The sequence below is a fragment of the Cyprinodon tularosa genome, unplaced genomic scaffold, assembly GCF_016077235.1.
Source record: "Cyprinodon tularosa strain WSP-4 unplaced genomic scaffold, ASM1607723v1 ctg951, whole genome shotgun sequence".
NCBI lineage: Eukaryota > Metazoa > Chordata > Actinopteri > Cyprinodontiformes > Cyprinodontidae > Cyprinodon > Cyprinodon tularosa.
The window spans coordinates 313,645-334,128 of record NW_024039731.1 but is presented as its reverse complement, the minus strand read 5'-3'; the positions used below and the strand labels follow the sequence as shown (position 1 = coordinate 334,128).

At 45.3% G+C, this 20,484-nt stretch overlaps 1 protein-coding gene across 1 annotated transcript in view; it reads right to left on the bottom strand.

The window, feature by feature from the left end:
- Positions 1 to 19,087, bottom strand: part of LOC119776708 (bile salt-activated lipase-like) — a 29,630-nt gene extending 10,543 nt beyond the window's left edge. Inside the window, exons 1-9 of the mRNA XM_038275284.1 lie at positions 18,931 to 19,087; positions 18,269 to 18,416; positions 17,335 to 17,454; positions 16,964 to 17,161; positions 14,294 to 14,424; positions 14,095 to 14,202; positions 12,608 to 12,731; positions 12,221 to 12,407; positions 7,662 to 7,864 (exon numbers count right to left, since the gene is read on the bottom strand). Coding sequence (XP_038131212.1) covers positions 7,662 to 7,864; positions 12,221 to 12,407; positions 12,608 to 12,731; positions 14,095 to 14,202; positions 14,294 to 14,424; positions 16,964 to 17,161; positions 17,335 to 17,454; positions 18,269 to 18,416; positions 18,931 to 18,990 — 1,279 coding nt within the window. The 5' untranslated portion in view covers positions 18,991 to 19,087. The remainder of the gene's footprint in view (positions 1 to 7,661; positions 7,865 to 12,220; positions 12,408 to 12,607; positions 12,732 to 14,094; positions 14,203 to 14,293; positions 14,425 to 16,963; positions 17,162 to 17,334; positions 17,455 to 18,268; positions 18,417 to 18,930) is intronic.
- Positions 19,088 to 20,484: the final 1,397 nt, after the last annotated feature.

Here is a 20,484-nt window from a genome sequence, read left to right as displayed (position 1 = left end):
GTTTACTGCTGTATAAGAGGACCCTTTGTAAAGCAAGAGCAGCATACTTCTCCTCATTAATAGAGGAGAATAAGAATAATCCTAGATTTCTTTTTAATACAGTTGCCAAACTCACCCAGAGCCATAGCTCTGTTGAACCGTCCATTCCACCTGCTCTTAGCAGCAATGATTTTATGGGATTCTTTATAAATAAGATTGATCTTATTAAAAATAAGATCATAAGCACTCCTCTATCCGCGATTGTACCTGAGGTAGTCATGGAATCTGAACCGGGTTTAGACTGCTTTGATCCAGTTGAACTCTCTGAATTAGCAAAATTATTGTCTTCATCTAAGCCTTCAACTTGTACGTTAGATCCAGTTCCAACCAGGTTATTTAAGGAGGTATTCCCTTTGATCTCCTCCTCCATTTTAGATGTGATTAATCTATCTCTGTTACAGGGATATGTACCTAAAGCTTTTAAGGTTGCTGTAATTAAACCTCTGCTTAAGAAACCGTCTCTTGACCCAGATGACTTGGTCAATTATAGACCTATATCCAATCTTCCTTTCTTATCCAAAATTCTTGAGAAAGTAGTTGCCAAACAAGTTTGCGATCACTTACACCATAATGAACTTTTTGAAGAGTTTCAGTCTGGCTTTAGAGCTCATCATAGCACTGAAACAGCTCTGGTGAAAGTCACTAATGATATTCTCATGGCCTCAGATAATGGACTTGTATCTGTGCTCGTCCTGTTGGATCTTAGTGCTGCATTTGATACAGTTGACCATAATATTCTTTTAGAAAGACTTGAATATTTTGTTGGAATTAAAGGAACAGCTCTAGACTGGTTTAAATCTTATCTATCTGATCGAATTCAGTTTGTTCATGTTAATGATAGATCTTCAACACGCTCAAAGGTTACCTGTGGAGTACCACAGGGATCAGTGCTAGGACCAATTCTCTTTACTTTATACATGCTCCCAATTGGTAGAATTATTAGACAGCATGGGATTAATTTGCCACTGATTATGCTGATGATACCCAGCTATATCTGTCTCATAATCAGATGAAGCTAACCTATCTACATAGATTGACAGGCATGTCTTGAAGACATAAAAACTGGATGTCTCTTAACTTGTCTGGTTCTGAATGAAGACAAACAGAAGTTTATAGTCTTTGGACCAGAGGTGCTCTGAAAGAAAGAAAACTGATAGCCAGTCACTTCTTTTTGGATGGATTTAAACTGATTTCAGATAATAAAGTATAAAAAAATCTTGGTGGTTGTACTCTAATTTATCCCTAAACCCACCCCCCCCCCCCCACCCCCCCCCCCCCCCCCCAAAAATTTTATCATTTTATACTATTTATTACATAAAACAATGGTATATAGCTAAATAAACTTCTTCTAATTTATTAGGAATTAAATATAATGTATTATGAAACACTACTATCTCTTTTGTCTAGTGTTTATGGTGACAATTTGGAGCTATCATCTATCGTTTTGTACAATAATCTTTAACTTATTATTCTACATCTTTCTATTATAAGTTATCATTATACATTTTAAAGAACACAGAAAATCACCTTCATGTTTTATATGTGTGACCGATTGCACACGTGAGTCTGTCATTATGTTTCTACTTAAGAGATTAGTATAGAAATATAATGTGTAATCTCTGTGTGGTTGCCATCAGATGTACATCTGCCTCAGATGTCCATAGAGACATTTCGTGTGCTTTGTGTATCGTGTGTGTGCAAAGGATTATCAATGTAAGATATTACGCCTATCTCATTGTGTAGTGTATATTGTATCGAGAACTTGTGTAGTGTACACTGATAGTGAGAGCACTATGACTCCAACCTTAACGAGTGTGTACCCGATTGCAACCTATCAGTACCTCGCCACAAGAAGACGTGTGCATCTAGCGTATTTCAAAAGGACAAGAAGTGTAGTTGTGATGCGACCTCCTTTGTTGTGCTTTTCCAGTCAACTCGACAGAGGGTCGCTGTGTCCCCATTTTTAAGACCTGCGCTCTAGTAGATGTTGAAGTGGAGAATGTGTCCTTTTCTCATCGGTCTTGTGTAAAGAAGAGTATCGCAGATGCTCGCTTATGTACCGTAATGTCGTGACCTTCTCTCTGGATAATATGGAACGTTCGATAGCTATGTTATTTGGTAATTGATTTTTTCTCGCTGATAAAGTTACTAGAGAGAGTTCGAGACGAGATTCTCAGACTTCGTGTTCTCGTTCGCTCTCGTGACTATGCTGAGTCATAGATGTTAGTTGTTCTCGTTTGTTAATCGCCTGATATTCTCTTTAAATTATTAAAGTGTTGAGAAGGAGTGTCTATTGTGCTGGTGTCATTCTCCTCACTATAGTAAGCGCTAAGATAGTAGACTTATTGTGTGTTGTTCTGTGGGTTGAGGTCTACCCGATAGCACCGATAGATGGAGAAAAAGTACGTCATGCAGTCTGCTCGAGATATCTTTGCCTTGTGAGATACGAGTCTTGGTGTGAGGATGTGTCAGGAGATTGTCTGTAAGGTGTTTGTGGAGTGTGGCCTGGAGCAAGCAATCGCTCGTGGAAGGTGTGTCTGCTGTGGGGAAATGGATGTTATAATGTTCTGGATAGGTCCAAATTATGGCGCATCTACTTCGATTTGTCCTGTGGGGGTTGTCTTGTTGTGGGGTTCTAGAGAGGGATAGTGAGTTTCGCTCCTGTGCGCGCTATTCTGCAGTGGATCGTGCTGGTATGCTTAACGCAGCGAGTAGTGCGAGGCAAACGCTGTGTGCTCACTCTCGTGCTTGTTTTCCTACAGAGAGGTGTGGCAGTGGTGGTGGAGTCGCTGGGTTCGGTTGTGGGGCACGGGAGTCATCCTGATAGGTAGATTGACGAGGTAGGCTGTGCTGCTTTCTATCGCGAAGAGGCTAGTGGTGGGCGCGAGCGAGGGTGGTGGTGTTTAGATGCTTTGGAGTGGGGTAGGCGCGGAAGTGGGTGTGTTTCTTGGTTTGGTCTGTCTGATTCGAGTGTGGTTCGGAGTGGGTGGTGGCGGTCGTCGCTCTGTTAGGTTCCTCTGCTGGGCGCGATGGGAGGTGTTCCTTGTGAGGTGTGCGTGTTGTTCGCTGGCTGTGGTTGTGGGGGTGTGTGTTTTCGCTTTGGTTCGGTGCATGTTAATTGGGTGGTGAGGTGGTGCTGTTAGGTGGAGGCGCGAGTGGGGGCGGACGCGTGTGCTGTGTTTGTGTGTGGGGGTGCTCGTGTGGCTGAGTGCTCTGCGAGGTGGTGTGTCTCTGTGTCGGGCTTTGTGAGAAGAGAGATAGCTCGTTACGTCGTTGTGCGGGTTGTGTAGGGTGATGGGTTCTGGTGGTTAGGGAGCCATCCCGATTGTTTGGATGGTGTTGTCGTTGGGTTTTTCTGGTTTGGGCCGGGGGGTAGTTCTTGCGTTTGTGGTGACTGCGCTGTTGTTTGGGCCAATTAGTTGTGTGCGGGTTGGTGTTGTGGACTTTACCGGGTCAGTGGCGTTTTCCTGGTGCGAAGGTGGTTTTGTGTTGGGGTTGGTTGGGTGTGTTGACTGGATGATATGTTACGGGGATGCAGTCGGGGAGGGCTAGGTGTTGGTCTTGTTGGTCGTGTGATTTGCGTTGTTGGGGTAGTTTCACCCTTCAGGGGTGCGTTGGCTCCGGAGTTGTGTTGGGGCGGAGGGTTGTTTGTTTGTTTTGAGTGGTGTAAGATTGGGTGTCTGGTTGGGGCTGGGGGAGTATGGTCTGTAGTCTGCGGGGGGATGGTTTAGGGGGTGTCTGGGTTGTAGTAATTCTGTTCTAGAAAGGGGGTCTGTGCCCATGGTTTGGGTGGGTTTTCGGGTGTTTGTGGATTGGTTGTATGGTGGCTGTGGCTGCTGGATTTGGGTTGTGGGTGCTTATGCTTATGGCGGTGCGATAATTGTTAGGCAGGGATGTGTTTTGCTTGGGGGACTGCTTGTCGTGTGTTGGGGTGTTGGTGTGGACGCTTTATGTGTGCGGTGTTTTTTGTGGTCAGAGAGGGTTGATTAAGTGTGATGGTCGGGGGGTTCGCTGGTGTGGGGGGACGGGGCGGTAGGGCACGTTTGGGGGTTTGTTGTTTGAGTGGTGTGTCGTTTTGGTGGTGGTGGTCGCAACTGTCGGGGATGGTTTGGGCTGGCTAGTTGGCGTTCGGTGGGGGGTCGGGCTCAGCAGGATGGCCGCCTACGCTCACACTGAGGCATGGTTTCTGCTGGAGGTTCTTCCTGTTAAGAAAGGGAGTTTTTCCTGTCACTGTCGCTACAAGCTTGCTTAGTGTGGGGGATTGTATTTGTGACAATGAGTCAATGCAATCAACTGTTTTCTTAGATAGAAAACTTTGTTTTCAATTTGGGATCTGGATGTCTGGTTGAAACTGTAAAGTGTCCTTGAGATGACATGTGTTGGAATCTTGGCGCTTATATAATTAAAACTCTGAATTGAATTTGAATCCCAACCATCATTCTCCTATTCATTCGCGAATCTCATTCATCATCCAGTCCATCCATCCAACCTCATCATCCATCCATCAGGGGCGCGACGGAGTCAGTCCATCTATCCATTGCTCATTCATCCATCCATCCATCCATCATCCAATCCATCATCCATCGCCATCCATCGCATTCATCCATCCAATCGAGAGATTGCATCCGATGCCGCGAGATCGCTCTCATCAACCTGTCCATTGTCATCCTCCATCCGCATGCCATCCATCCATAGCATTCCCATCATCCAAGGCCATCAATCCAAGTACATCCATCCATCATCCAATCCATACATCATTCCATCTCCATCGATTCATCCATTCCTATACATCTTATCGCATCCGAGATCATCATCATCTCCATCCATCAAGATCTCAGTCTCCAATCAATTCCATTCTCGAGGTGCATCGCATCGCATCATCCATCCATCCGAATGTTCCATCACATGGCCACTTCCGCAATCGCATCCATCCCTCATCCATCATCGCAATTCGTTATCAATGCCTAGACATTCATCGCGGCATCCGCATCGCCATCCATCATCCATCCAGATCCATCCAGTCCATCCTCATTCATCGCTCAATATCCATCGGCATTCATCCATCCATCCATCCATCGGCGCATGAATTTCGCGCGATTCTCATCCATCTCATGTTCTCATCCAGTCCTGTATGTCATCCGCATCCGCATATCATCCGCGCATCGCCATCATCCATCATTCAGTTCAATCCATCATCCTTCCATCCATCCATCATGCCATCATTCATCCAGCCATCCAGTGGTAGATCCTTCTCAGGCATCTCAGATCCATTCATTCAATCAATCATCCGCATCACATCCATCCATCCATCGTCAATCCATCATCCTGAGGTGTCTCCATCCATCCCATCCATCCATCCGATCGGTCCATCCATCAACATCCATCATCCATCCATCATTCGCCATACAAACATCATTCCATATCCCGGAGATTCCAGTGCTCAATTGGTGATCGCTGCTTCGTTCACTCTGAGATGTCCTATCAAGGCGGCCGAGTCGGCATTCTGCCTAGATTCATCACGCAAGATTGCGATCTCGCTTATCGCTCTTAGTTGCGCATCGCATGCCATCCTTCGGCGCTTCCGGGATTCTTTAGTCCGAGATTGTCTATACGATCAGGTTTCGTGCGGGGCACGCCAGATTCGCGCTGTTGTGTAGAGGCGCATCCATCATACGCGCGTTCGTGCTCATGTGAATCGAGAGGTCGAGATGGTGGAGTGGACGTTCCATGCTACTGAAGCGCAGTGCGAGTTGGCTGCGTGGTCCAGTCCATCCGATCGCAGTCCAGTGTCTCGCGATCGTCATCCAATCCGATTCATCATGTTCATGTCCTGATCCCATTTTCGCCAGCGTAGATCATCCATCCATCCATCCAACGATTTCATCCATACTCCGATCCATCGCATCCATCTCATCATCATCCAGTCCAATCAGATCCATCCATCATACATCCATCATCCAATCGACATCCAAGTCCATCCTCAGCTATCTCATTCATCAATCCGCATCCATTCTCAAGATCTCCGAGATTCCATCCATTCTGCAACCATTCATTGTCATCCATCCATCCATCCATTCGCGCGAATTCCGATCATCCGATTCCATTGCATGCCCATCATCCGAGTCTTTATCGCATGACTTCATTCGCAATCCTGATCCATCCAGGCATCATCCATCCATCCAATCCGCTATCCATCCATCATGTGCATTCCTATCCCTTCGAGTTCATGCTCATCCATCATCACCATTCACAGAGAGTGTTCATCCATCCATCCATCCATCCATCGCCATCATCCGCAGTGTCCCATCGCCGCATCATCAGGTTCATCATCATGCCATCTCCATCCATGCGAATCACATCTCATGTCAGCTCATCATGTGTCATCCATCTCTCATCTATCCATCCATACATTCAGATCCATACCATCCATCCATCCATCTCATACATCATCCATTCTATCCTCCATCTTCCATCAATCCATTCATTCGCAGCTCATAGCATCTCATTCATTCAGTTCCATCAGTTTCATATCTTCCCGAATCCATCCATTCATCCATCCATCATTTCATCCAGTCCCATTCATCGCGCATCTATCCGATCCAGTTCTCCAGATCCATCGTCTCATCGCATATATATCCAATCATCAGTTCTCATGCCATCGCTGTCTCCATCCATCATCCAGTCCAGTCATCGCCAATCTCCATCCATCCATCATTCATCCATCCATTCCATCCATCATTGTCATTATCGCTATAGTCCAGCTCATCGCCATCCATCAGAACCATCCTCTATTTCATCCATCCATCGCATTCCACCTTTCATCCAATCCATCATCCATCATCCATCCATGCAAACCATCCATCATTCATACCATCCATTCGCTAGTCTCTTCATTCATGCCGCATCCATCTTCCATCCATCTCTGCATCCATCCATCCATCAAATCTCATCATCATTCATCCATTCCATCCATATCTTCGCTCATCCGCTTCCAGTCCATCACATCATTCATCCGCATCCATCTCCCGCATTTCTATTCAAGCCATTCCAGTCAACCATCATTCATCCATCATCCGCATGTATCCAGTCCATCAGATTTCATCATTCCCCTCTATCCAGTCCTTGGTACATCCATCCATCATCCATCCAGCCATCCATTCACCATCCGCATCAATCATTCCAATCCATATTCATCCATATGCCATCATTGCATCCATCATCTTCATCCATCCATTCATCTCATCGATCCATCCATCCATCCATGCCATCGCATCTATCCATCCATTCATTTCATCATCCAGTCGCAACATTCATCCCATCATTCATCCATCCATCTTCATCCATCCATTCGCATCCATCTATCCAGTCGCCATCATCCACCATCCAAACCTTCCATCTCATCACATCACATCATCCATTCATCCATCCATCATGCCATCATCCATCCATCATCCAGTTCATCCATCTATCATCCATCAATCCATCCATCATCCTTCATCCCGCATCCATCCATCATCATCCATCCATCGTCCATCACCCATCTTCCATTCCATCATTCATCTCATCAATCATCAGATTCATTCCATCCATTCGCTCAACCATCATCCATCCTTCATTGTGACTGGTGTTGTTGGCATGGAGCTGGAGGGCGATCTGAGTTGGTACCAAAAACAGGAAGTCTGTCTCGATGTCTGCCACAGTTTTCTTTACTATATCTGGATCTGGGGCCAATCCCCAATGAACTGTGTAGACATTAAAGGCTGAGGAGACAGCAGCGCCCCCCTTCTCCTTGGTCAGACCAGCCAGAAGACCTCTCACCTGTTCTCTGAGGAGGAAATCAGACCAAGTGACCTATCAAAGCAGGCAGCAGAGTAATGGCACTTTAAAGGAGGAAATCCACAGTGAACGACAACAACCAGACTTTATATCCTGAAGGAGGATGAGAGAATGGCAGTGAACCAGAGGAGATAATCAGAGTGAAATATAGGGAGCCGAATAAGTTATGGAGGTGAAGGAAAGGAACGTGATAAACATTCATTAGCTACTCCCACGTAACCACAAATACATCCAATATAACCAATACTAACTAAAGTATACACCATATAACACAAAATTTCCTTACCCATCTAAATTTCTATCAATTAAAAATTCACTTAACCTAAAAGAAAAATTTCTAAAACTTAAAATAAACATAAAACTAATCAATAATCAAAAAATCCTTAACAATCCTTTCCTCAACTCATTTCTAATACTACACAAATTTTACAACAAATTTTCCTTGTCCCACCTACTATTAAAAAAATTGTGTTTGTGGGGGGAATGGGGGGAGTGCTTTCCGATCTACACCTCAAACTGCTGGCCATGTCAGCTCTTTAGGTGCAGTCTTTGTGTTTCTTCTCTGATTTATGCTGTCCTGTGCTTGTTCTCAGTTGCTCTGGTTCGCTCGTAGTTTATTGTTCCTCTTTGCGTTTTCCTCTGAGGTCTCTTAGGTTTTTGGCTTTGAGTATGGTGTTTTTTTACGTTTTTGCCTCTGTTGTTGCACCATTGTTCTCTGAATAAGATCTGCGAAGAACCACTTCAGTTTTCTTCTCTGCATTTGAGTCCTCAAACTCCGCAGTATGAAGCACAGCGAGCATGAGTTGGCGGAGCCTCGGAGAAACCCGGAATTGTGCCCTGAAGCGCTATGACGGAAAATAGACAGAGTACTCCCTGGTTGTTTGGTGCGTTCCAGGACGCATAGGGCGTAACTTCCTTAGGACTGTGTGGACATGTCCGCACAAACCCCGACCAGCTCCGGGGGGAATGAATGGCCCACACCCCCCCATTTGATCCACGTGTAACTCAACCCCTACACGTACCCCCTACCCACCTAGAGTGGGCCCCATTCCTGGCCCTTTGGGGACCCCCCCCCCCCACCCCCCCACCCCCCCCCCCCCCCCCCCCCCCCCCCTTCCCCGTACAGTGTTGCTATCGTGAACGGGGTGTTCGAGTGATCGGGTAGGGGTGCCCCGGGGTGTCGTTCTTGATATTACGTCTAGGTGTTCGTTCAGTCGCGGGTAGTGGGATCTTGGGTTTACTCGTTTTTGCGGTTTATGGTTTTCTTTGGTGGTCTATCGGAAGGGATTATGGTTGTTGAGGTTATGACGTCTTGGCCGTTCCCGGTTGTGTGGCGATCCCTGGGTTCCAACCCCCCCCCCCCAGTCCCCCCCCCCCCCCCCCCACCCCCCCCTCCCACCATCACCCCCCCCCACCCCCCCCCCCCCCTCCCCCCCCCCCCCCCCCCCCCCCCCCCCCCCCCCCCCCCCCCCCCCCCCCCCCAACTTCCAAAAAGCCACCCCAAACCGCCCACTACGATACTTCCAATAACCAACTATGTCAACATGCAGAAACCTCCCACTCTAAACTGTAAAACCCCATCCACCCCACCCGTTCCCACCACCACTGCCCCAAATTTATACATCCTCAAAGTAATCTTACCACCTCAATCAAAATACTACCCAATAATCAATACATCCCATTCATCTTTTTGATGACCACATATATACCTCAAGAACCACCTACTCATCATCATCAACCCCCCCACTCTAACCCCCATACTAATCTTCAGATATTAACTTACTACCTGCATCATACTTCCTACACATATCCCCCCACGATTATCTCCCATGCATTCTCCTGAAAGCATCTTTTAAATTCTCATAACAACAAAAAAACCCGCCCCCCACAGTTACCACTACCAAAACTATCGCTATAATTCGACACCAATGTTTAAATCGCAATTAATGACACCCAGCACCATAACCACAGTGCATATCATATTTTGTACACGTATTTTGCATCTTCTCTCTCGGTTGCGCGGTGTATATCTGATTAAAACCTCTATTCATGCTCGATTCTCAGAAAGAAATAAAAATGAAAGTTCTCCGCCGCTGCTCACCCGTCTCACAAACCCCGACAAAAAAACTCAGAAAAAAGAATCTGTTGCCTCTCGCTTTCTCCCCATCACCCCCTCCGCCCTCTCCCCATAACACCTGTCGCTTCCCTCCAACAATGCTAACCCATTCAGGGACAGCAGTGGACTCAGACTTGCAGGTGAGAGGGACTTGTGGAAATATTAAGACCTAATTTTAGTCAGGAGAGACTTAAAGTAGTAAAAGAATAGAGAATAGTGTAAAAATAAGTTAATACCGTACTTAAAATATAACTGAACCGTTGGAAAAAAAAACTCAAACCACTCTTTTCCGGCCCTGTTATGTCAGCTACACTTTTTTATGCGTGTGTGTTGTTATGGACATCAGAAATGTTATATTAATCAGGCACTGGGTGCAGCGCAGCGTCCAATAGCCTATGATGGGTTAACGGGTCGGGTCGCGGGTTAAATATCAACGGGTCGGGTTCGGATTTGAATTGAAGATATCCGCGGGTGGCGGGTCGGGTTCGGTAGTCATCCTAACGGGTTCAGGCGGGTGCGGGTTGGTAAAACTCGACCCATGCAGGTCTCTAAGCTACACTACATTCAGTATCGTTTCCATAGAAACAGACAACAGCGCCAATATATCAGAATTATACTAAAACACACGCAAATAATTTCCCACATAAAAAACAGGACTTTCAGTCCATTACAGTTTTCCGTTTTTAGAGGGTTGTTTATTTTGCGTTTATTAAGTGATGGCTGTGGTATATTAGCTTTCACTGCTATAAGCTTTCGCAGCAGTGATTGATTAATTTAAACACCTGCTCTACTGATGGTCTATCGGAGTTGGTGTTTAGGTTGAACATAAAGAACACCTTTTATTTCAAGCTTCTTGTAGCTACTGTTTTAATCCTGGCTTTACTTAAAACTTCTTCCTGACTTTGATAGTGTTGCCATTCAGTAGCAAGCACTGCGCCCCTTTTTCTTTTATATGTACATTTAAGATTTAGCGTGTTGACAACTCATGAGCAAGCTGCTTTTTGCAATCTAGCAGGAAGGTAAGGATAGGATCTTGCAGGTGTGACGTCACTCTGCAGGGGGTCCAAAGATAAAAGATTTAAACAATTTTGGCATTGGAATTTCAGATTTAAGGGAGTTAGAAAGTTCACTTAGTAAAAGTGCAAATAATAAATCTGATTAGCGATTACTTTTAAGCTGGTTGAACATACTGCGACAGACTGGTGACCTGTCCAGGGTGATCCCACCTCTCACCCAGAACGTGGCTGGAGATATGCACCAGCACCTCCTGATCCCACTGAGGGATAAGGTTAAAGAAAATGGATGGTTGAACATAGTCCGCTCTCCCAGATTCTATCAAATCAGTATTGATACCCTCAGGGGCGGATTTAGGACATTTGGGGCCCTAGGCAAAGACAGGCAGGGGGCCCCCTGAGAAGAAAACCCATAAAACAGACCCATTCTACAGATAGAGAAATGTTAATAGAATAGACATCCATTATTTGTTCTAGGTTTTGTCCCTCTCTTCTTGTCCCTTTTTCCTCTCTATTTATCAGCGTTCTGATGGCATTTTAGCCAAAGGATTTTTATCAAAAACATAATTAATGAGCACAAATAAGGATTAGTTGTATTAACCATACATGGAAACAGAGTTTTATGGGGCCCCAGAACTTGGGGCCCTAGGCAACTGCCTAGTATTGCCTAATGGTAAATCCCCCCCTGGATACCCTGCTGGTGGATGTTCTTGACAGAAAGACGGAGTTGCTTAATCATATTCTGCTTAAGGTCCCATAAGATCTTGTCCGAATCCTGGTTTAAAAGTAAATTAATTTTAAAAAGTGACCCAAAATTGACTGTCAATAAATGTTCTACAAAATTGATATATTTATTTGATTTGTACTGTCTGTTTAGATTTATGTGATATTTTTGGCACAAAATATATAAGTGAATATTGTAACAGTTATGTTTTCAACTGTAAGCATTAAATTGATAAATGTTATTCGCATTTTTTTGGCTTTATCCTTTCCAACAAAAAAAAAAAGGCGTCGCGCAGGTAGCTCCCTTTCCTTATGAGCCGTCCCCACCAACTTTCAACACAAAGTTACACCCTTGGTTCCAGAGAGACGCTGCCCTGCTGAACCTGGATCAAGTGGGCTTAACTCTGAGGCCTAAAATGGACCCCAGTGGGACTCCAGGTCAGCAGTGTTCAATGGGAGGATTGACATAAAGTCAATGATCCTCAGTACTCACGCTGTGGTGGCCTCCTTCATGCTGTTGATCGAAGGAACGTCGATTCCAGCAAAGATGTGTCCATCCATGCTGTTCACACCAGCCAGATAATCGAACTGGGCTGCATGGTGAAAGAGCTTGCTGGGATGATCAGGGAGGAAATCTCCGTCAATCACCGGAGCCAGCTCAAGCAGGTCCAAGACAGGACCTGAACAGAAGGCATTAGAACAGAACCGCATCTTCATTAAAGAGATGCACTTCAGTAAAGTCGTGTTTCCCTGGTGTCAGTGACCAGTTTGATCACTGAAGGCTACCCAGCTGTCACTACGGTACTGGGAAAGGTTGGCGAGACGTTAACCAGTGTTACAAACATGGGGAATTCAGATTCAGATGTGTTTGTGGTCTGACCTTTCCCAAAAAGATTCAGCAGGTTAATTTTTCCTGCCATGGTGAGTTTGACCGGATCAGCCGTCTTCAGGCAAGCCAACATGGCGTCCTCCTCGGTTTGATAACAACTGACCTTACGAGCAATCTGCAGAAACAGAGACACCTGTTGTTTAAGGTTGTAGATATGAAAGAAACGGACTAATGGGGGAACTGAGGTTGTGTTTTGTCACATCTTCTGCAGTGGATTGATCCCATATTCTTCTTTCCACTGTTATCTAAACTGGTTTTAGCAGCTGTTATCATAGATAATGTTCTTCACTAAACAACAATATCAAGCAGCAGTAACTGGATATTCCAATTACTGGACATAGAAACTGTGGAGAGTTTTAGATACCTGAGTGTTCACGTCAATGATAAACTGGACTGGACTCATAACACCAATGGGACAGAAAGAGGCCAAACAAACTGGTGAGAAAGGCTGTTTCTGTCCTAGTCTGCACTCTGGACTCAGTGGAGGAAGTGGCTGAGAGGAGGGAGCTGTCCAAGCTTCCATCCATCATGGACGCCACCTTCCACCCTCTGCAGCAGACTGGAGAGCAGCTGAGCAGCTCCTTTAGTCAAAGAGTTTTACAGCCTGTTTGGAAAAAGGAGCGCTACTGCAGGTCATTCATCCCTGCTGCCACTTACTGCTAGCAGGTTCCCAATGGGAAATTCCATTGGGACCAAGTAGCACTAAATTGGTGACTTAGAAACGACGCTGTCAAGGAACGCTATGGACAGCGGAAACATGCAAGAGGAGGAGAGTTTAGTGTCGGAGGTCGTGGATGAGTCTCCTCCGTCATCCATTTTTTATTTAGAGGAGGAAAGCGGGGACGAAGATGTTGTGGAAGAGGACGCCAGGGCGGCAGAAGCTTGGTTTGGTGTAGAAGGCTTCCAGCCGTACATGTTTGAGCCCTTGCCTCGCAACGCTGCCAGTTCTGTTAGCTCTACGCCTGCCGAAGACACAGACGTCCATCCCCATGAACACTGGGACGCAACTCAATGGGAAAGGATTCTGGTTTCAGCCGTTGCGTATATTAGCTGCGACACATGAATCAAGATGCTATGACCGAAAACATTTGATTGACAGATGACCGTTGATATATGATTGGCCGAATTTAGGTGTTCAGGCTGACGTAGAACTAACTGGCCTGCAGAAGATAACGAAAAAACACAGATTTTAAGACAGAATTTTTTTTTAAATAGAAATTTTCTAAATTTTGGGACTTCTCTGGACAGACAGGACCAAAGCAGAGACGTTGGACCGTGGTGGACAGAACCATGTGAACCCAAACACAGGCTAGTGGTGGAGGGGTGGATTAGCCACGCCCCCTGGGTGGGAAGGAGCTGGACAGGGAGACGGTTTCTAAGAATAAATTACAATAGATCCTCCACTCTGACAATAACGGTAACAACTGTGTATAAACTCTGGGTGAGACGTGGATGTTAGTGATGTTTCAGAGGAAAACCTTTGTGAGGGTAGCCATGGGGTTCTTCTGGAGAGCCCAGGGACTGAGGGCCACTCCACACTGAGTGATGGCCCTGCGGAACAACCCCCGACTATAAGGAGACAGCATCTAGGACACAGGGTGGACAGCAGGACAAGGTTCAGACGTCTTTCCCTTTAAACAGAGTGACTCTCCTGGAACCAGAGGAAAATCTGTCTACCTGGAAGCTGACGCTGGCGGCTCCAGCCGATTGGCCGAAGATGGTGATATTATCAGGGTGGCCCCCAAATGCCCTGATGTTCCTGCGGACCCAGGAGATGGCAGCATGTTGGTCCCAGAGGCCATAGTTACCTGATAGATGAGACAGAATCTCGTTAAACTCAACAACACAACTTAGTTTATCTAAAAAGATCAGATAATGAACAATGGCAGTCAGAACCCTGCTCTCCCTTAAAACCTTTAGATCCTGGACAACTTTACAGAAAACTAAAACAGAAAAAAACTCTGAGGATCACCAGATTCAGCAACAACAAAACCAGAACCTTGAGCCTCAAGCTGCGTTCAAACCGAACGCAGCAGGAGCAGCAGAAACGTGCCTGCTGCTTCATTTCTGATGCTTGTACCAGCTTCTGACGCGCGGCTGAAGCAGCTTTGCTGCTCTGGCTGCGCGGTGGAAAAGTGGATCTGATGCGTGTTGGGCGGAGCTACTCTATCCTTTCTTTGCCTGGAACAATGGCAGCTATATTTGCTGTGATCAGTGGAAATAAAGTAGTTTTAATATGTTTTTAAGTGAGAAAATCCACCTGAAAGCTTAAACAGTGCAGTCAGTTCATCCAGATTACCATCCTGCCTTGATATATTAATTCAGTCGGAGCCGCTCAGACCCCCCCATACCGGCGCTGCACTGTCAGTAGGAATCCCATTCAACAGCAGTCTCTGGCCCGCTCGCCTCCTTTTTCATGTGCATAATCCAAACTGCAGGCAGCAGGATAATAAAAGCGAACATGTTCAGTGGGTAACACTGCTGCCTTGCAGCAAGAAGGTTCTGGGTTCGATTCCCGGCCCAGGGTCTTTCTGCATGGAGTCTGCATGTTCTCCCTGAGCATGTGTGGGTTCTCTCCGGGTACTCCGGCTTCCTCCCACAGTCCAAAAACATGACTGTTAGGTTAACTGGCTTCTCTAAATTCTCCTTAGGTCTGTGTGTGAATGGTTGGTTGTCTCTGTGTTGCCCTGCGATGAACTGGCGACCTGTCCAGGGTGGACCCCGCCTCCCGCCCATTGACAGCTGGAGATAAGCACCAGCAGCCCTCGCGACCCCACTTGGGACAAGCGTGCCAGATAATGGATGGATGGATGTTTTGTCGGCAGGTTTCTACATTTGAAGTTAATTTAGGCGTTAATAAACTGTTTCAGAGGAGTGATCATAGCGCTCTGCATCAGCAGTGCTGCGTCTGACTCCCTGCCAGCTCCCAGATCAGCTTCTCTCATTGGTTGATGCGGCGCGTCCAGCAGCTAAAGGTAAATTTTTCCATCTTGAGCAGCAGCGCGTTTGCGGCGCATCGCGAGCGTCAGATGCTTAAACGCTCCAGCTGCTCAGACGCGCTGCAGGACATTTTGCTGCACCTTGACGCGCGTCCACCGTTCAGTTTGCATGAACTAGCTGCTCCTGCTGCGTTGGGTGTGAACCCAGCTTCAGAGGCGCAAAACCTTCCCCCTTACAGAACTGGAACCTGTTTGTAGGTGTGTCTAATAAAGGCTGAGAGAAACTAGTTCCGCCACGCCTGACTGTCCCCTGAAACCCTCACTGCTCTGTAGCAGCTGAGCTAACAGACCCATTTCACCCAGTTCACCTGCTGGAACTATGATAAGGCAACAACACAAAAACTAGTGGTGGGCATAGATCAATTTTCTAAATCTAGACTAATCTGACTGTAATCTTGGAATTAATCAATTATAGATGTTCCAATTTAACAATATAGAGTCTGCAAAAACATGACTTTGGGGCCACAGCATTTGAAGATAACATAGAATCAGTGTTTAGAATGTCTCTATTGATGTGAAGATCCAAAGATTTTTAAAAATGTATCATGACTAGAAATGAAATATGCTGATAGGCTGAGAAATACCCCCCCTCTTTCACACTGATGAGAAAACAGCTTTAAATGTGAACAAAAAGGAAACTTTTAAACATATTCTTAATGTTTTGCCATCAACACCTTTGATTCTAGATGTTGGAGCTTGGCCTGTTTTCCAGTGTAGTCCTGTTTCTCTGACTGTGACTAACTGGAGGTGCTCTCTTCATCCTCTGACATGGGATAGAAAACTTAGAAAAACTTTGAATCAATCTGACTGGATGGTCTGGTGAACTGGAAAGTGACCTGAGATGACATGATGTGAATTGGAGCTATAGAAATAAACTGAATAGAATTTTGTCAGAACTTTTTTAGAATGGTTTTGATAGCAAAAGCGGGAAATGTGATCCACTGAGCGGAGAATGAATTCATGACTTACTGACTGTTATGCTGCACCAGCTCTAAGCCAGGGAGCAACCAAAGCAGCTTCCCTTCACTAACAGCTGATTCTATAGAACCGAGTCACTCAGAGAGCAATCAGAACATCAAGAAATAAGATTTTAACTGGATGAGACTCTGCAGCCGTTTCTTACTAGAACCTGAAAACTTTCCATCTGTCACCATAGTAACCAGCTGATGTCAGCAGGAGCTGCATCTCTAACTTCACTAAATGCCCAGGATACCACTAACAGCTGCTGAGCCGCTCAGATCAGTTCAAACACATGAACATGTGATAAATTCAGACATTGTTTACAGTCATCATGCTAAAGATGAGGAAGGAGCCAGGCTGTCTGTAACAGGAGGAGGTTGGTGTTCACCTGGCAGCCGTTCATCTCCACTGCTGAGGAAACCCAGAGTACCGACTCTGTAGTTCACAGTGACAACAATGACCCCTCCCGTGTCGGCCAGCTCCTTCCCATCATAGAGAGACTCTCCTAGAACCTCCACGTCGTTGGAGGCTCCCAACAGGAAGGCTCCTCCAAACAGGTAGACCATCACTGGGAGGCCAGAGGAGACTGGAGACACAAACATCAGATGTTTGAGGGTTCATTCAGGCAGCTGCAGTTCCTCCTGCGGCCACTAGATGCTGCTGTTCACTTCACTCAGCAGCATGAGGGGAATATTAATCTGCAGTGATTGTCAGGACATTTAGAGGATGAAGACATGAAGACATGCTGGGATCTCAGACCTGACTTCCCATGTGGAACAAAGATGTTCAGGTAGAGACAGTCCTCGCTGCCGTGGGTTTTAGTCTGCAGCAACGTCACCTGCAGGCAGCGATCTCTGTACTCTGTGGCAGTCAGGACCCCTGGGAACAGCAGAGGAAACGTCATCTGTTAATCTGGATGAAGATTAACTCAAAGCAGGACGAACGTAAATAATCTTTATGGTACAAACTGAAGGACTTAACAGGACATTCACAGAAAGAAAGAAAACCTCACATAATTTGCTTCGAAATGTTGCTTAAAGGAGAGTTTAATAAAAGCTTAGAAGCAATAAATAAAACAACAGATTTAAGAGGAAAACTGAATCTAAAAAATGGAAAATGTTCAATCTTAGAACTCCTGATGGAAAGCAGCATGGCCGGTTATAGGCAGGGATCCACAGGGGCCCACAGGAACCTACGGGGGCCCAGGGGGGCCAACACCCCTACAGAACCAGTTTTAATCAAGTTCTGAAAAAATAAAATAAAAACTTTATTTGAATTATTCCTAGAACTATAAAAATAGAACTAATACTTTTATAAAACTCACTATTTCACTAAAGTTGAATTTTATTTTTCGACACATTGACTTTTTAACTACTATTAAAGTACTAATCCTTTAGCTCTTGTAGTAAAACATCAAATATTGTAGAATTCTCTTTAAATAAATTAATTTTAATTTCTAGAGATATTTGTTCATATTGAATAAGCAGCAACTCTGGCCCCGCCCATCATCAGGGTGATGATGTCATCCAGCTGTACGTATTTATTTAGTAACTTATTACTTCAGCTGATTTATTTTCATGTCAGAGTTAAAACTGTAGTTAAAATCAAATGATCAGTTTTTCAACATTAACTCTGCGACACGCAGACGGTAAACAAGAACCGGAACCGGGGACCCGTTTGACTCTGGACCTACCGTCCCAGCCGGGATGAGGTTCTGGTTTCTCCCATTTTCTAGGGACGTCAGCGAAGGGGATCCCTTTGAACTCCTCCACCGTCCTGAAGAGCCCGGTACCAACGCTGAGGCCCTCCACCAGGCCGCCCTCGGTCCGGACCACGCCCAGCTGCACACAGAACCACAATCACTTTGGTTCTGGTACCAACAGGTTTACATCCAGGTGGGTTTGATATGAGGATGAGCAGCAGCTGGATGAGCCAATAAGGAACCTCAGAACCTGGTCCGGTTCTACAGGCTGAGCTCCATCCAATAAAGGAGGAAACAACATCAGAACCAGGCCTCTGAAGCTCCTTCACATTAAACCCGGATCGACCCAAAGAACCACGACCCGGCTCCCAGGTTCCTGATGCCAAAGTCTGCCTCTGTGACCCAGAGGGCAGCAGGTTCTGGGTTCTTCCACCAAACCGGGTCTCCAGGGTTCGGTTCAGTTCTGGTCATGGTGCCAGAATCTGCAGGTTCTGATGCAGCCGCTGCCATCTGCTCTGGATGTCAGGAGGTTCTGGTTCTCCTTCCATCCGGACCAGCCTCAGAGGTTCTGGTTCTCCTTCCATCTTGGTTCCTCTGATGCTTCCTCTCTGTTTCCTGCTTAATGAAATGAGAACGTTGAGGGAAGAACTGACCTTTGCAGCTGTAGCCGAGCTCAGACAGAACCCAACCAGAACCAGATGGATCATCTTCATCAGCAGCCGTTCTAGCAGTGAGTCCTACAGAACCTGCTGCTTTATCAGGTCCGTTATCTCCAGCACTCCCACCGCTGTTTGGACAAAATGACCTTTCCAACTGATGATGTCATCGCTCCACGCCCAGAAGCAGAGCCGGTTCTGGTTGCAGAGGCTGAAGCACGGCGGGAAACGCCTCTGGAGTCATGCTGTGGTTCATCTTCAGCTGCTGATTTCATTAAAACCTTTTATTTCTGCCCGATGTTCAAAATATTCAGTTTCTTCAAGTTAATAAATAAAAAACACTGAAGATTCAGAACAATTTAACTTTTATAAGAATCATCTGAAAAGAACGTAAATAAAGAATTAAAATATTAAGAAATGAAACCGATTAAAATATTTAAACCTTTGAAAGATAACAGAAAGCCTGATTAATACGCGGCGCCATTAGTAAGGAAAGCAGTTAGGAGTAATATTTATGGTTTAGAGAAAAATAAGGAGTTCTTTTTTTTTTTTTGCAAGTCAGATTTTACTTTGTTAAACAAATATTTGGAGCTAAACATTTAGTTTGCAAGTTAACGTTTATTTTAAGTTTTTAGCTCCAAATTAAATATTTATCTAACAAACTAAATATGTAGCTAGCACCAGGCTAGCTACATATTTAGTTTGTTAGATATGTAATTTAGAGCTAAATATTTATTTAACAAAGTAAGATTTTTATCGATGAATGAATCTCAAAAATAAACATCTTATTTTTCTCTTAAACCATAAATATTGCTCCTAATTTCTGACTGCTTACCTTACAAACGGCGCCCCATGGATTAAAACTTTATTTTATCACAGAAACTTTACTGAAACATTTGATTGGCAGATATTAAAAAATTTAGAGTGAAGCTCAGTTTAATCTAATCTCATTAATCTTTAGATTGAATCCTTGACTTTAGTTCCAGGAGGGGAAAACGGGTCGATGAGCTGCAGGGTCGTTATCACGGCAGGGTGAGAACGCACACAGCTGCGGCAGGAACCGGCCCACTCAGGACCTGAACCCACTCATGACCTTCTGCCACAGTCAGGGCGAGAAGCCGCAGGAGCGCCACGTCCGCCAACAACTCCCAAACTTCTGCTCTTTATTTTTACTCATTCCTTTTTTATCCGTCTGAATCAACGGAAGCAGTTGCCATGGTGACTGGAGCATCAGGTCCTCCTGTCTCCAACACATTGCCCCCCCCCCCCTGGTCTATGTCAGCTATTAATAGAACGGAGCAGCTGTCTTTGTTGCATTCAAGGTCCGGGCTGAGAATAGGAGAAAAGTAGCTCAAGTTTTAAAGCAGCAGAAAATATCAACTCTGAGAAGTTTTATTCCTCACAGATATAAAGCACAGAGAGTATCTGCCACCTCAGCAGAGCTTTGAGATAAGAAGAAAGGTCTTATTTCCGTAAACAGCTCTTTTTTTATTTATTTCAATTTCTTTGAGCAACAATACAAGAAAGATTTACATGTTAAGACATTTTATT